The 13955-nt window shown below is 39.0% G+C and overlaps 2 protein-coding genes across 2 annotated transcripts; both read left to right on the plus strand.

Annotated features, from left to right (window-relative positions):
- The first annotated feature begins 2391 nt into the window (after positions 1-2391).
- On the plus strand, positions 2392-5019 carry LOC311137873 (homeobox protein Hox-C9a-like). The gene is made up of 2 exons (XM_084172478.1): positions 2392-2956; positions 4267-5019. Exons 1-2 carry the CDS (start codon positions 2401-2403, stop codon positions 4509-4511), a joined length of 801 nt encoding a protein of 266 aa, XP_084028604.1. The 5' UTR covers positions 2392-2400; the 3' UTR covers positions 4512-5019.
- A 4323-nt stretch (positions 5020-9342) lies between these two features.
- On the plus strand, positions 9343-10827 carry LOC311137982 (homeobox protein Hox-C8a-like; the record flags this gene model as incomplete). The annotated part of the gene is made up of 2 exons (XM_084172626.1): positions 9343-9772; positions 10490-10827. 2 exons carry the CDS (start codon positions 9343-9345, stop codon positions 10825-10827), a joined length of 768 nt encoding a protein of 255 aa, XP_084028752.1.
- Between the last annotated feature and the right edge of the window lie 3128 nt (positions 10828-13955).

Here is a 13955-nt window from a genome sequence, read left to right on the forward strand (position 1 = left end):
GAGAATAATATTGATATTATCTTATTCATAAATATATATACGCAGTAATTTCTCATCTGTGTTAGTGGTTGTGTGTGTACTTGACGTCCGCTGACCATCATTGTTAACGTTGGTTCGCAGATGCCAGTAACATATAGCAAGACAACCGATTATCTAGGCTATACAACAGACACAATCTATCGCCTGTCCTTATAAACATTTCCATCTACTCATCAATTTTTGCAGATGAAGTCATGGCGACCTCAGTCCGTGACATACAGTATATACCTATATTCGAGCCCCTGTAGGCTACAAGTATAATTTGGATAGGAACCTACCAAATTCTAATGTTTACATTGTATTGTGATTGATAGGTCCACCAACTGAACATAAGCCTCGACCTACCTTTTTCCAAGATTTGGTGTTTGATATACCAGTTAATATAGCTTTTGATGATCAGCATGGCACAAGGCTACATCGTGTCCAGCAAATTATATTTTAACATCTTAGGCTGATCATTTAACAAAGGCGAATGATTCAGTTTCAGATTGGATAAGACGCCAATGTTTGTTTTTTGTTTCGTCAACAACAGTCACAGAGTCGTAGCTAATCTGTAGGCCTAGTTGTTAGGCTTATTGAATCGATTAATTGAAATGGCTTAATCCAGTTGGCCATCTTTTCCATGAGGTTTCAAAAGACAGCATTGTAAAAATACAGGTGTTATTGCAGTTGTAGTTTATTGCATTTCTGAAAAGAAGGTGACTTGAGCCTTGGTACCCTATTTTCCGTGAAAAGAGAGAAATGCAGATTGACGTGTTGCGCCAAAGGGAATTTTGTGCCTAGCCCAGACTGAATGACAATGACTGGTCATCCGACGCCCAAACACCGCACTGTGGAGTGTCCTAGTATATCATGCATGCCACCTTGGCTTAGGATAAGTTATATGGCCAGTTTCCTATAATATAGCCTATAATTTCCCCAATGGATCATTATGAATAGTAGCCAATGTTACTAACAAACGTATATAACTTTCCAGATTTAGGCTACCCATACCAAAAGTATCTTAAAGAGATAAGGTGGCAATTGCAGGTTTGTTATTTTGGTAAGGTTATTCAATTGATTTATTATGCTTTATTTTCCCTGATGACCACAACTTAAAGTTTGAGGTTGGGAGGTGCATGTGTAGTAGAGTATGCACACAAACTTGTGGGCGCGAAACAGCAATGTCAACACCCAAGAGACGAGAACAGTGTCACCCTTAACTGTACACCAGATATACCGCAATATTACCACTTAAACCCAACCTAAACTGGACTTACACCACAAGGCACTCTGTCATATTATTAATAGGGACTGACTAGCCTACATTATCAAAAATACACTATGTTGTGGTAGGTCTAGGCTACTTGCTGTTATCGACACACTATCCACCAACATTTTATTTTATGGATAGGCCTATGTCTAGGCCTACTCTGACTTGTCCCTCAGACCAGCATGTGAGTTTTTTCCTGCATTAAATTGTTGTGGAATGTTGTTGTTTTTATCTTGTAATTCATGCAATAGTTGTAATTTGCTTCTTGTTCTTTGTCTATGTTGGATTTATGTTTATGCGATAATGTTAATTAATCGGTTGTGTTTTTTTATTAACGACACGTTTATGAACAATCAAATTGTCCTCATAAACATTTATTGAAGGACATAAAAACATGAGCGGCCTCTATCCGAATTAGGCAGCAGTGGTGGGCAAGAGTTCCGAATCTCTACACAGACACAAAGTTTTAGACTCCATTAACTGGTATTATGTGTTTTTACAACATAAAAGCCTCAAATATGTGGGGTATATTATTATATTATTGGATCTTTAATCTCTTTTTGCTGTTGCGCACGTTACAGCAATGTTATTACCATCGAAGTCCACGGTGCATTAAGTTTGGAATTATTGACAATTCTAAAGGAAAAAGGCAGTATTATTTTCCAAAATTGTTTTACTTTAAGAATATCCCTCAAATTTCAAAGTGTTATTCAAATTATGGTCGAAAACGACAAATTACGTCGAGAAATAGGGCCTAGTGGTGATCTGTGATCAACGTACCTCATGCTCCAATACGAGGGGATATAGCCTACCGTTCTCCATGTTTTTATGACAAGGAAAAACGAAAAAATGATAGGTGGTGAATCCGTCTTAATGATTGCTCATACAATATAAATCATGTACATAAATAGCATTCAAAAATCTGGGGTACATCACTGTCGTAGGAGTGCATGCGCATTAATCGAATGTAGAATTTTGGGGTAAATATAATCACGTGTTCAGCGGTGGCCAATGAGAGTCGAAGAACCCCAGGATAAATAATTACCTGGCTTGATTGTTCTAGGGGTAAGATTTTTTTTAAGTATACATACAGTCCATATAATAATCTGATGCATGTAAAAGAGACGAGAGGCATCGTCATGTCGACCACGGGTCCCATAAACAATTATTATGTGGATTCTTTGATAAACCATGAGAGCGAGGATGTGCTGGCGTCGCGGTTCTCAGCCCCAGAGCTTCTCCCCACCCGTTGCCGACCGACGACACTAGTAGCGGAGTGCTCCGAATATCCCTCCTGCAGTTTTGCGCCGAAACCTCCTGTCTTTACCTCCTCCTGGGGCCCAGTTCACTCCAAGTCTTCAGTGGTCTACCACCCATACACCCACCAACCTCACATTGGAACGGACTCGAGGTATGTTCGCTCATGGCTAGAGCCCATATTTCCAGGCTACCCTGCGAACGGTAGACACTACGGACTCAAAACGGATGGTTTTCCTCAGCCGGGTGCCGGAGACTGCATCGCTTCCAACGGCCACGGATACCCGGATTACTTCTACAACACCTCAGTGGACATCCGAGACAAGACACAGCAGATCATCCCTTCTCCAGAGTCGGAGGTTTTGGCTTCCGGAAAGCACAAAGACGACAAGCCAGAATTCGATCCAAGTAAGTGAAAGCCATGGCAGTTTACGCTGGTTTACAACCGGCTATTGGAGTCGTTTGTGTGTGGGTGAGGTGGGGGTGTTCGTCTTCCATTGGGTTTTCGCTCGTTGTCTGTTGTCCTACTATAAAACGAAATTATCGTATCTTTTCCCTTCCCTTTGAACGGGAGGGAACTGGGGGCTGTTAGACAGTGTTAGACAGGACAAACGCCAATCCCCTTAAGGTTGTAAAATGGGAAGAAGCTATAAACGGCTATAAAATGGGGAAACTCTGGAAACAAGCTTTTCAATGACGAGATTAGAATCTCTAGTAAACTCCACTGTCTTACATGGCCTAAACTTGTGCGTAAAAGCATTTATTTTGTGCGTGAAATAATATATTATTTTACTTAGATACATTTTAGGTGGTATGCAGGATTTATACACGAGGTGTGGCCCTATAAATCATAGAACTTGTGTTATAGTGGATTATTTATTAATGTATTATTATTACCATTATTATTATTATTTGCATTCTGGGTTAATAGGCTACGATTGAAATGCACATCCATAGGCCTAAAGGCTAATACAGCTTGTAGAAACGACCAAAGCCACCATGGCTTTTATCTGCAGTATGATTATAATAGCTAGTCATTTCATGTAAATCTATACTGGTTTATTGCCCCGTGTTATTTAGTCAATAATGGCTTATTTCTCACGTGAATATTCAAAGTTCTGCTACAACCGAAGCCGAGTAGCCTAAGTCACAAAACATAACGTTGAGATACAACCTATTCAGCGAGGACCCGAACCATTGATATTGACGTCTTTATATCAGTACTTAGAAAAACATGACAACACCGAGCAAACTCCCTACAATAAACACACAACATAATATTTTAGGCCACAACAGGAATGTCAGGGTGAAATGCATCTAGCTGTCTCGGTTGCAGACCTGCCGAGACTTGAAACTAAAGGCTTTTAAAATCATTTATGGGCCAATAAAGCAAACGGGCGTACTCACAATTTTACGACTCGGTCCTTTTCTAGCACTGTTGACGCTCTTAAAATATGGATGTCTATAAGAGAGATACTTATTTATAATTATTAAGGAAAACATTGATGACACACTTGACAATGTACTGGATTATATTGAACCAGTCTTATTGTAGTTTTAGAAAAACAAGAGAGTAGGTCTGATGCTCTCTGTTTGGTTTAGTGTGTGTTGAAGTGTTTATGATAATGCTTTTAAAGTAGCTTATAGTTTATACACTTCAAAAGGTCATCAGAAGTGTTCCATTCATTTACTTTTTTCTCTGTCCTATCCTTTTACAGGCAACCCGGTGGCAAATTGGATACACGCTCGTTCAACAAGGAAGAAACGGTGTCCATATACAAAATATCAGACTCTCGAACTCGAAAAGGAGTTTTTGTTCAATATGTACCTTACCAGGGACCGTCGATATGAGATCGCTCTGGTTCTTAATTTGACCGAGAGACAGGTCAAAATTTGGTTCCAGAATCGGCGGATGAAGATGAAGAAAATGAATAAAGAGAAGACAGAAACTCATGAGCAGTAATGTGCCCTATGGACACATTGACTCGTACACATTCAGAAAAATCCCACTCATGGACTGTGGGCGGTCTCGCCTCTTGATAGCTACTATTTTCCTTTTTGATCTGATATAATTAAGCTATAGGCCTATTCTTGGCAAAGTAGCACAGTGCAACTTAGGCCCACGCCTCAATATGAAAGTATGCAGCTTGTTTGGACTATTTATTCTTTATTACGCCTACTGTTTCATGTCAAGACCCACGAATGGGACATTGGTAAAGAAAGGTAGCCTTTAAGGTGAAGTTGGATAACTGTGCTTGAATGGTGTTTCATCTGTTCATGTGTTTAACAAAACCTGTTGCATCTTATTCAAGTGTAAATTAGTGTTTTGTACACGAAAATACATCAACGTACATGGAACGTATGTCTGTGTTTTCGTCTGTGAATATACATTTAGTAATTTGTTTTTTATATTATTTTCTCTCGACACTAGAACTTTATGTTATACTGTAGATTGTGTCCATCTTTAAATGTATTCCAAATAATCTCCTTTCCTGTATTTGTTGTGTCATTCTTATTAAAAACGTAAAAAAATCTTACCTTGATCAGAAATATTAACACATGCAAAAATGACACTGGGAGAAGGCTTGACAAGATGGTAGTGTTCAAGACGCAGTCAATTGTTGTTAGGAGATTAGTAATTCAACAATTCAAATAGGCTACATACTAGAGTTAGATATACAGACCACTCCTTATTGAAAGCAGCTGTGACTTTTAACTCATTATTCTTCCTTTTCTATTTCCTTTTATAATGCACGTTTCCTGACCACTTCCCAATATGAATGGTTCTGGATGAAAAATGAGGTGACATTTGAGGCCTTGTGTAAACTCATTGCTCAGAAAGCATCACGTTGCTTCCTTTATACGTGTTGTCCATTCATAATCATTTCAGATTGTTGCAACCACTTCAAAGAATAGCTTTTAGGTTGATATTCTGGCACTGAAACATTTTCTGTAGCACAAACGTCCGTAATCTGTCTAGGCCTGGCTATATTTTTAATTGGTGGTCAGTTAACAAAACATGCCACACAGTATAACTTCATTATTGAGACTCAGGTATAATAAAGCCCTCTTTTTTAGGCCAGAGTGCATTGAGAGTGCATTTCATGCAACCACGTTGTATGGGCCTATCTCCATGTATGGCTTTAGTCCGTGCGTAATTTCAAACAAGGTGTAGGCTAGTTCACAACAAAGGTTGTTAGATCTTGGACCACGTGAGAATATAGTTTTTTCTTAGCCTTCTTGTGCCTAGTGACTCCCCTATATTATAATCAAAATGTTGGCTATATGAGTGTTGTTGTCACAGCACAAATCGTGAATATAGGGACTACACATTGATGACATTAGGAATTAATTTGCAACAGGGCAATGCGTAATGCAAACTATCGGTCACTGATTCGAGACTATTGTGCGCCGAGCAGTGCGCCTATTATTTTGGTCTGCCTGAGTTTGCGCTCTATGTTGCAGTTTAGATGGGTAATAATGGTCATGTGTCGTGGGTATGTGAGACATATTAACCCACAACAAACTGCGACAGATTTGTTCACCCTCTTTATCATGGTGCTATTTTTGGACACCTTGGACACCACACTAATTTGCCTAGTCATATTTTGCGTTCAATCAGTTCATTTGAGAGGGTGTGTGAAGTATATTGTCTGGCGTTTATTTGTCCTTCTTGGTCGCGTTACTAAATTGGCTTTCCCCTTAAAAGGTGCCACAAACAATACTGACAGGATGCAGAGATTTTAGAGCGCGATATAGTTGGACATTTCCCTCGCGGAGCACAGGGAAATGTGGGGTTTTACGACCCTGCTTCGTGCAGCGCTGTTTGTCTCGAATGTAATCTAACAAAGCAAACCTGGCAGAACTGGCTAGACGTCTGGAGTAAATTACTTTATTGTTCTTATTTGAGGATTTGGTGTGCTCGTTTTAAAGGAGGCTTATTGCAGTTGTTTATGTCTGCTGCAAACGTGACTAACGCCCGCTTTATTTTTCCACTCTGCATGTGGCAGAGGGGGAAAGAGCAACACATGAAAGGCCCCAAATTCCACTTTATTCCAAATCTAGCACATCGCACCAATATTATGTTTGAACACTGGCACTGTCCCCGGTTTAATGGACATTTCCGTTAATCTGAAATAGACTCGATTGAATTCAACCCATACCCATCTGTTCATGATTTTGGCCTATATATGACTTCTGTATAGCCTATATATGTCCACCATACCATCATTTCTAGTTTTGCTATGACCATATGCCAAACATTATGACGACCGCTTTGACATATAAATGTTATGCTCATTGCTCATTATTAATTCGTTATCATTTATACTTTCACTATTACGCTATAGGATTTTTTTTTATCTTTAGAAGAAGTTAGCAAATAGCAAGCTACCAGCAGTAGCAATAGGCCCGGTTGTGGCATAAGCATTCTATAGATATGATTCATACTGGCATATATTTTAATTATAGGCTACCAATTACTGTTTAAAATCTATAGCCCATCCAATCTTCCACTATCATTATATAGCCTACCATACAACAACAACAATAGTAGTATAGCCTAATAAATGATAATAATGATGATGATGGTGAAGTCTATAATAATAATAATAATAATAATGATGATAAAAAATAAAACATAAATATTTAAAAACAAGTTTCAACAATGATTTCGTTTTTCTGTCTTTGTTTTTTTGTCTAAATGTCAATTGAATTGTATTTCCTATATACAATATTATTGTGTTGTCCATTCCCATTTTGTTTTCGTTCGGATGAAGGCCATTGACTGCCGAAATGTCATTATTTTAACTTGAATTAGATAAATAAAGCATCAATATTTTAATTGTGAGCGAGAGTTGCACCTATTCCTTCCAAATTGTCTAAATGTCAAGAAATGATTGTGGATCATAGTGTAATCATGCCTGATTGAAATATAATTGCCATGTACTACTACTTCACAGTCTCAACATTAATCCTGACCCAAACCTTGAAGAAAGAGTAGGCCTATAATTATAAAAGTTGAGGACACGAAATAAAATGTGTACTTTTCAAGAAACCGAAGAGACTGAATCTTCTGCCAAATGTGTAGGCCTAGCCTATATTTCACGAAATCATAGACTCTCATGGTTACGTGAAGTACTGTAGGTCTACCACTAGTCCAGTTAGTGCAGTACAACACACAAAAAGGCCACACGATGTCGCTGTTGACTAAGTATTGAAAATGTTCGAGCCCGTGTCGCCTGTTCACCTTTTGTGTCGGAAGCTTTGGGGGACTGGAGGTAGATGGTGTCCTTACAGGCTAGGCCTATGGTTAGGCCAACTAGTCACAAATGTAGAGATGAACAGCCAATGAATATAATTGAACAACCAACAGGGCCCGTTTTCTGTCAATAGCCTAGCTCTTAATAATAGTCTACATATAACTTTTACGGAGAATAAGTATCTTTCTTCACTACACTATGGGCAGTAGTTATCTAAGATATGCCAACACAGTATATTTTTAAAGATCGATAGACCAATTTATCTAGCCTATGTCTATCTACGCTCATGTATCTGTCTGTCTCTCTCTATCTCTTTTTTTCTTGGTGTATTATTAGGAAGAACAATTATTTTAGTTATAACTGATTAATTCTCTTTTATCGTTATGTTTTATGGATACACCTGCTATGGGCTCAAAAGAACATCAGAACATCTAGGCCTAACTTAATGTCTAATGTCTCGTCTTTCTTATTGTAAACATATTGTAATATTTGTATTATGTTTGCTTTAATGAAAGACAAAATAATTAAACCAACAACATTTATTTAACTTTTATTTTCATGAATAATCATGTAAGTCACGTACAATAATACATCAATGTCATCAACAACTATTAAAGCATTATAAAATCATTCTGGCAATAGAAAAACCATATAATACCAAATGTTTACGCTGTGTTATTAGCAAATACAATTTTGCTACATGTTAACCATCTCAACTCAAATATTTTATTTGCAATAGGCTATAGTCTACAATACGGTTTCTGAATTTCACTGCCACTGGGTGTACGGGTGTAGGCTGTGTGCGCGCACGTGTGTGCGTGAATGTAAATTATTGACGTAATGCATAAACCCTGCGTTTGCAGTCAGGATAGTTTTATAAAATCACTTTCGTAAGAGCAATAAAGGTAGGCCTATAAACTAGAGAGGGATGTCTAGATTGCCATTTTTCGTGCTTAGAAGTGTACCACTACTCTTTCAAATAGATAATGCATAGCCTATAAGACCAAACAAAAGGATAGTTGACACATAGGCCTAGTTTAGGCTACATAAAATATTTTTTTATTGTTCTTTAAAGCAAAATGCACAGTTCCTTTCTGCTTGTCTGTTTCAAAGTATAGACATCCGAGCACGCCGTGAGAATGGGAGGGGGTTGACGGTTGGTGGGGAGAGAGGAGGGGGTCGGTGTCGCGGGGGGAGGGGAGGCGGGGGGCAAAAACGCTTGTGACTGTGTGTCGGAGGGGCTAGCCAACTTTAGCTATAGCACACATCAACCATTCACGACATAAGAAGCTGATTTGAAGCTGCAAAACGAAAAAGCAAGAAAAAGCAAAGGACTTCCATTGGTAGCAGGGCAGTGCTGGAACAGAGGGGTGGTGAATAAGGAAACAGGCTTTATTATCTTATTCGTTAAACCTGTCTCTATGATTTTGTGGTTCCGTTCGTTTTATGTATGGGGTTTGGAACAGGACTAAGGCAATAGTTGGAATGGTCGTAAACCAAGTTCTTTAGCTGTAACATTGTGAACAGAAAAACATGAGCTCCTATTTTGTGAACCCTCTCTTTTCCAAGTACAAAGGCGGTGAAACGTTGGAACCAACTTACTACGACTGCAGGTTCCCTCAAGGCGTCACCCGGAGCCACGCGCTGGTGTACGGTGCGGCGGCGCCGGGCTTTCAGCACCCGCCCCATCACGTCCAAGACTTCTTCCACAATGGGACGCCGGGGATCTCCACACCAAGCTACCAGCAGAATCCATGCGCCTTGGCTTGTCATGGAGATGCCACTAAATTTTATGGATACGAAGCCCTTCCGAGACACACGCTATATGGCACCCAACAAGAGGCGAGCGTGGCGCAATACCCAGACTGTAAATCGTCAAATGGCACTAACCTCCGAGAAGGACAAGGCCACCTAAATCAAAACCCGTCTCCTAGTCTCATGTTTCCATGGATGAGACCGCACGGTTAGTAGGCTACGTTTTAATATGTGTATTACCCATTTAGTGCAATTATAGACTAGTGACATTATAGTGCTATGCTTAGCTAGGCTACTTGTGTCTTTATGTTGTTGTACTTTTCATGGCATGTAGCCTACATCTGCTAATGTATGATTACGTTTTCGGATCATCACTTATCACTCAGTAGAACTCATCGGTTAACCGTGGCACAATGATTCACTCTAATCAGACCTTAGCTACTTTGCTTACAGGCGCAAAAATACCAGTTGATCTGAGTCAGTGTTGTGCAATTCACGGCGGCTCAGTGGATTGCTAGTAGGAGATGAGAAAATGAGCAGAGATTAATAACAACAATAAAAACGAATTCAGTGAAAGTTCAGCAGAAACACTTGGCATGGCATAAATACAGCTAGGCTATAGCTAGGCAGAGGCTAGGCTATAGTCTTGGAATGTCCTGTAAACATAAGGTCACCAATATACAGTGGTATGGTTGAATGTGGATGTCACCAACCTCTGGTATACACAGGCAGGTTTCAAACAAGAATAGGTCTGCGAACTATCTCCCGCACACACAACAACCTCCGGCACAGACACACATACACCGGCACACACACACATACACCAATCAATCTCCTATAAAAAATATAATAGCAGTGTAAACTAATAGCATACAGGTCTTGCGACGATCCCTGCTTAATTGTAAGTGCTATTTCCATTCTATAGCCCCCGGAAGACGCAGTGGCCGACAGACCTACAGTCGATACCAAACACTGGAGTTGGAGAAGGAATTTCTCTACAACCCTTACCTCACCCGTAAGCGTCGGATAGAGGTGTCTCACGCTTTAGGGCTGACGGAGAGGCAGGTTAAGATTTGGTTCCAAAACCGACGGATGAAGTGGAAAAAGGAGAACAACAAGGACAAATTTCCGGGCCAAAGAGGAGAGGCGGAGGCCGAGGGAGAGGCAGAGGGCGAGGGTGAGTGCGAAGATGAAGGCAACGATGACGGTGAAGGAGAAGGAGACAAAAAGGAAACAGGAGAGGAAGAAGACACGAAAGAGTGATTTGAATTGCTATTTTTTTATGATTATATGGCTTAAAAGTTGAAAGATGGTAGAGAGAGAGAGATCACATTTTATGACCACCGTTTTATTGAGTCAACAAATAATACAAATCCTTTAAAGACACATTTAAAAATATATTCCATGATACTGACGACGGATCAGCTTCTATAGAGATATTACCATTTATGGCTGCACATAGGCTATTGAGGCAGCTTATTATGCTTACCCATTTTACATTTTAGTCATTTAGCAGACGCTCTTATCCAGAGCGATTTACAGTTAGTGAGTGCATACATTTTCATAATAGACCCCAGTGGGAATCGAACCCACAACCCTGGTGTTGCGGGTTCGCCATGCTCTACCAACTGAGCCCCGTATAACCAATAATAATGCACTATATCACAAATTGGGCACATCATTGCGCAAGTTGTCACACATCATGAAACACATAGAGGCAAAAATTACAGACAGTAGCCTAGTCAATAGAACTCAATTGATTCAACATGAAATTGATTTCAGTATGATTAAAATAGCCTATATAGGCTAATCTAGCCTATGTATATTTTAATTCAGTCATCTCAGTTTTCATTTGAAGCATAGTTTTATCCTTCACTTGTTTGTAACAATTGCAAATACTTTGGCAACTTTGTATTTGTAGTCAACTTCTTTCTGATGTTAACAGCAGTCACAGTCAGACAGATAGCCTAAACATCTTGATTCTATGTTTAGCGAAGATCTGCTGTGAATAACGTTACGCGGAAGGGCAAAAAAAGCATCAAACGATGCACTTTGGCTGCTCTACGAGTGGTCTGGATCACTCCTATACGTACGAAAGTTGTTAAGAGCCACGTTACTAACGAAGGCTCTGGGAAACACCTCGGCTACTAAAGATACATCATAAGAAGGTTCTAATGATGATCTTAACGCTACGAAGGCTTTGGGAAACGAGGCCCAGCTCTGTATTCCAGCAAATAGCTCTCTCTAGGAGGATAATCACTACTTATAATATCTAGCTTAAAACGTTGCAAAGGCCCACATAACATAAAGACAAAGCACTTGCAAAACACTCATATGGTCCACAGAATGCACAAGCGGAGGATGGCTAGAAATGTTTCGATGTTCAATCAATGTTGTCATTCGAGGAAAATGGTTCATTATTAATACACATTCTTTGTACTTTTTGTGTTTTGTTTTTCGTCCAAAGTATTATTTATGTGGATTTGTATGTTTATTGGGGTGATGGGAGTTTTTTTATTGGCCACTGTCAATTCCAAATTGGAGTCATGAGTAGTCTCTATAATGTGGGAAATTGCAATATGGATTCTTGGTTAGAAGGTACATTTCATAAGGGATATTTCATATTATTGTCTCAAATATACTAGTGTGTGTATTGTAATGTATTTTTTGTAAACATTGTGAGCTCTGAGCTTTTGATTGCAACTGCCTGGACCTATTCAATCCGATAGGCCTATCAAAAACAAAACACATAGGAAATTCCCCATATATTGAATATTTCTTGATTCTTTACCTAATTTAGAGAAATCAAAGATTCTTATCATATAAGAAGGCAGCAATAACTTACGCTTATGATTATTAACCTATTGTTTATTTGAATATCGGGAATAGGCCTTTACTACCTAAATAGGACGCGCTTGGATGTTAATGTTAAAATATGCCAAGAAAGCTGTATTGTCATTAACAATGTTGATCTATACATTTTTCCGAAAGTGACAAGGCAGTCCAAGGATAGGCCTATAGCTATAACACGTTTATTGCATTTGATTGCATGATACTTATGGTGCTACTCGTGGCGGTACAGTTCTAGGCCTATATTGATTTATCTTTGAAACAAGTGTCTCTGCGTTATACTACCTAGTCAGCTATTGGACTTCGTCACAAACATTAGTGTCCCAACAACTTAAACTGCCTAAAGTAGCCTAATGCACATTTATTTAACCAATACCCTTTGTTATAATTGAACGAAGAATTGTACTTCTTCAAATAATTCATCAACTTTTTAAACATTATTACATTATTGTGATGATCCAATTGACTCGTTTTTTTATTGCACTGATTATGAACTCTATGTCTGTCTTCGTATATCTTGTTGAATTAATAAGCTTGATTTCTTATGTTTAAAGCTAAAGGAGGGGTGTTGGTTCCGAGTGCACACACCCTTGACATTGACTTGTTGAAATAAATGGCAAAACCTGAATTTCTCTTCCTCATTCTTGATACAATAGCCCAAAATCCACCCAACACACACACACACACACACACACACACACACACACACACACACACACACACACACACACACACACACACACACACACACACACACACACACACACACACACACACACACACACACACGCACACAGACACACACACACACACACACACACACACACTAAATGTTGTTTGACCCCTCAATGAAACCAAAGTTAGGCAATCCTAAACCTTTAATTATGGCAGTTTTTGTGATTATATGATGTTTTCCTAATAAAATCAATGAATTCTAAGAAAGAGAACATTTAATCACAATCGGGAAGAGTGGGGAAAGTTTAGCCATTTTTTACATTCAGCATCACTCCGTCAAGGTAAATATAGTATTCTTTCTAACAAAGATATCTACATATATTTCAAGATGTTGTGTATCCCTGGAAATAGTCAGAATTAATGTATACATTACAGTTTTGAAAACTGTATGGGGTAAGTTGTGCTGTGGGACAGGGTAAGTTAAGCCACCTACACATTTCTGTACCGAATGAAATATTACCACTACCTTTTTAAAACCATGTCTATCTTTATTTCCCAAAGACAATTCAACATAATCACAATAACTTTTTTGTCTTTTAATAATTTGAAGCATCTTTTAACACAGGCTCAACACCTAACAAACACTTAGTACTTTAAAAAAATAATTGTAACATAGGTCCAGGCCCTGTTGTTACCTTATATTCCAGCGATAATGCCTTGCATTACGCGTGGGAAGAAAGCACTTCAATTTGCTGAACTTGCCATTAGCTCAACCATTGGCTCAACTTACCCCAAGGCAACCATTTTGAATATATTATCCCACACAACTACAAGGATGAACTGTCATGCTAGGTTAAGGACCTCAC

Source organism: Coregonus lavaretus (genome assembly GCF_964263955.1).
Source record: "Coregonus lavaretus genome assembly, chromosome: 12".
Taxonomy (NCBI): domain Eukaryota; kingdom Metazoa; phylum Chordata; class Actinopteri; order Salmoniformes; family Salmonidae; genus Coregonus; species Coregonus lavaretus.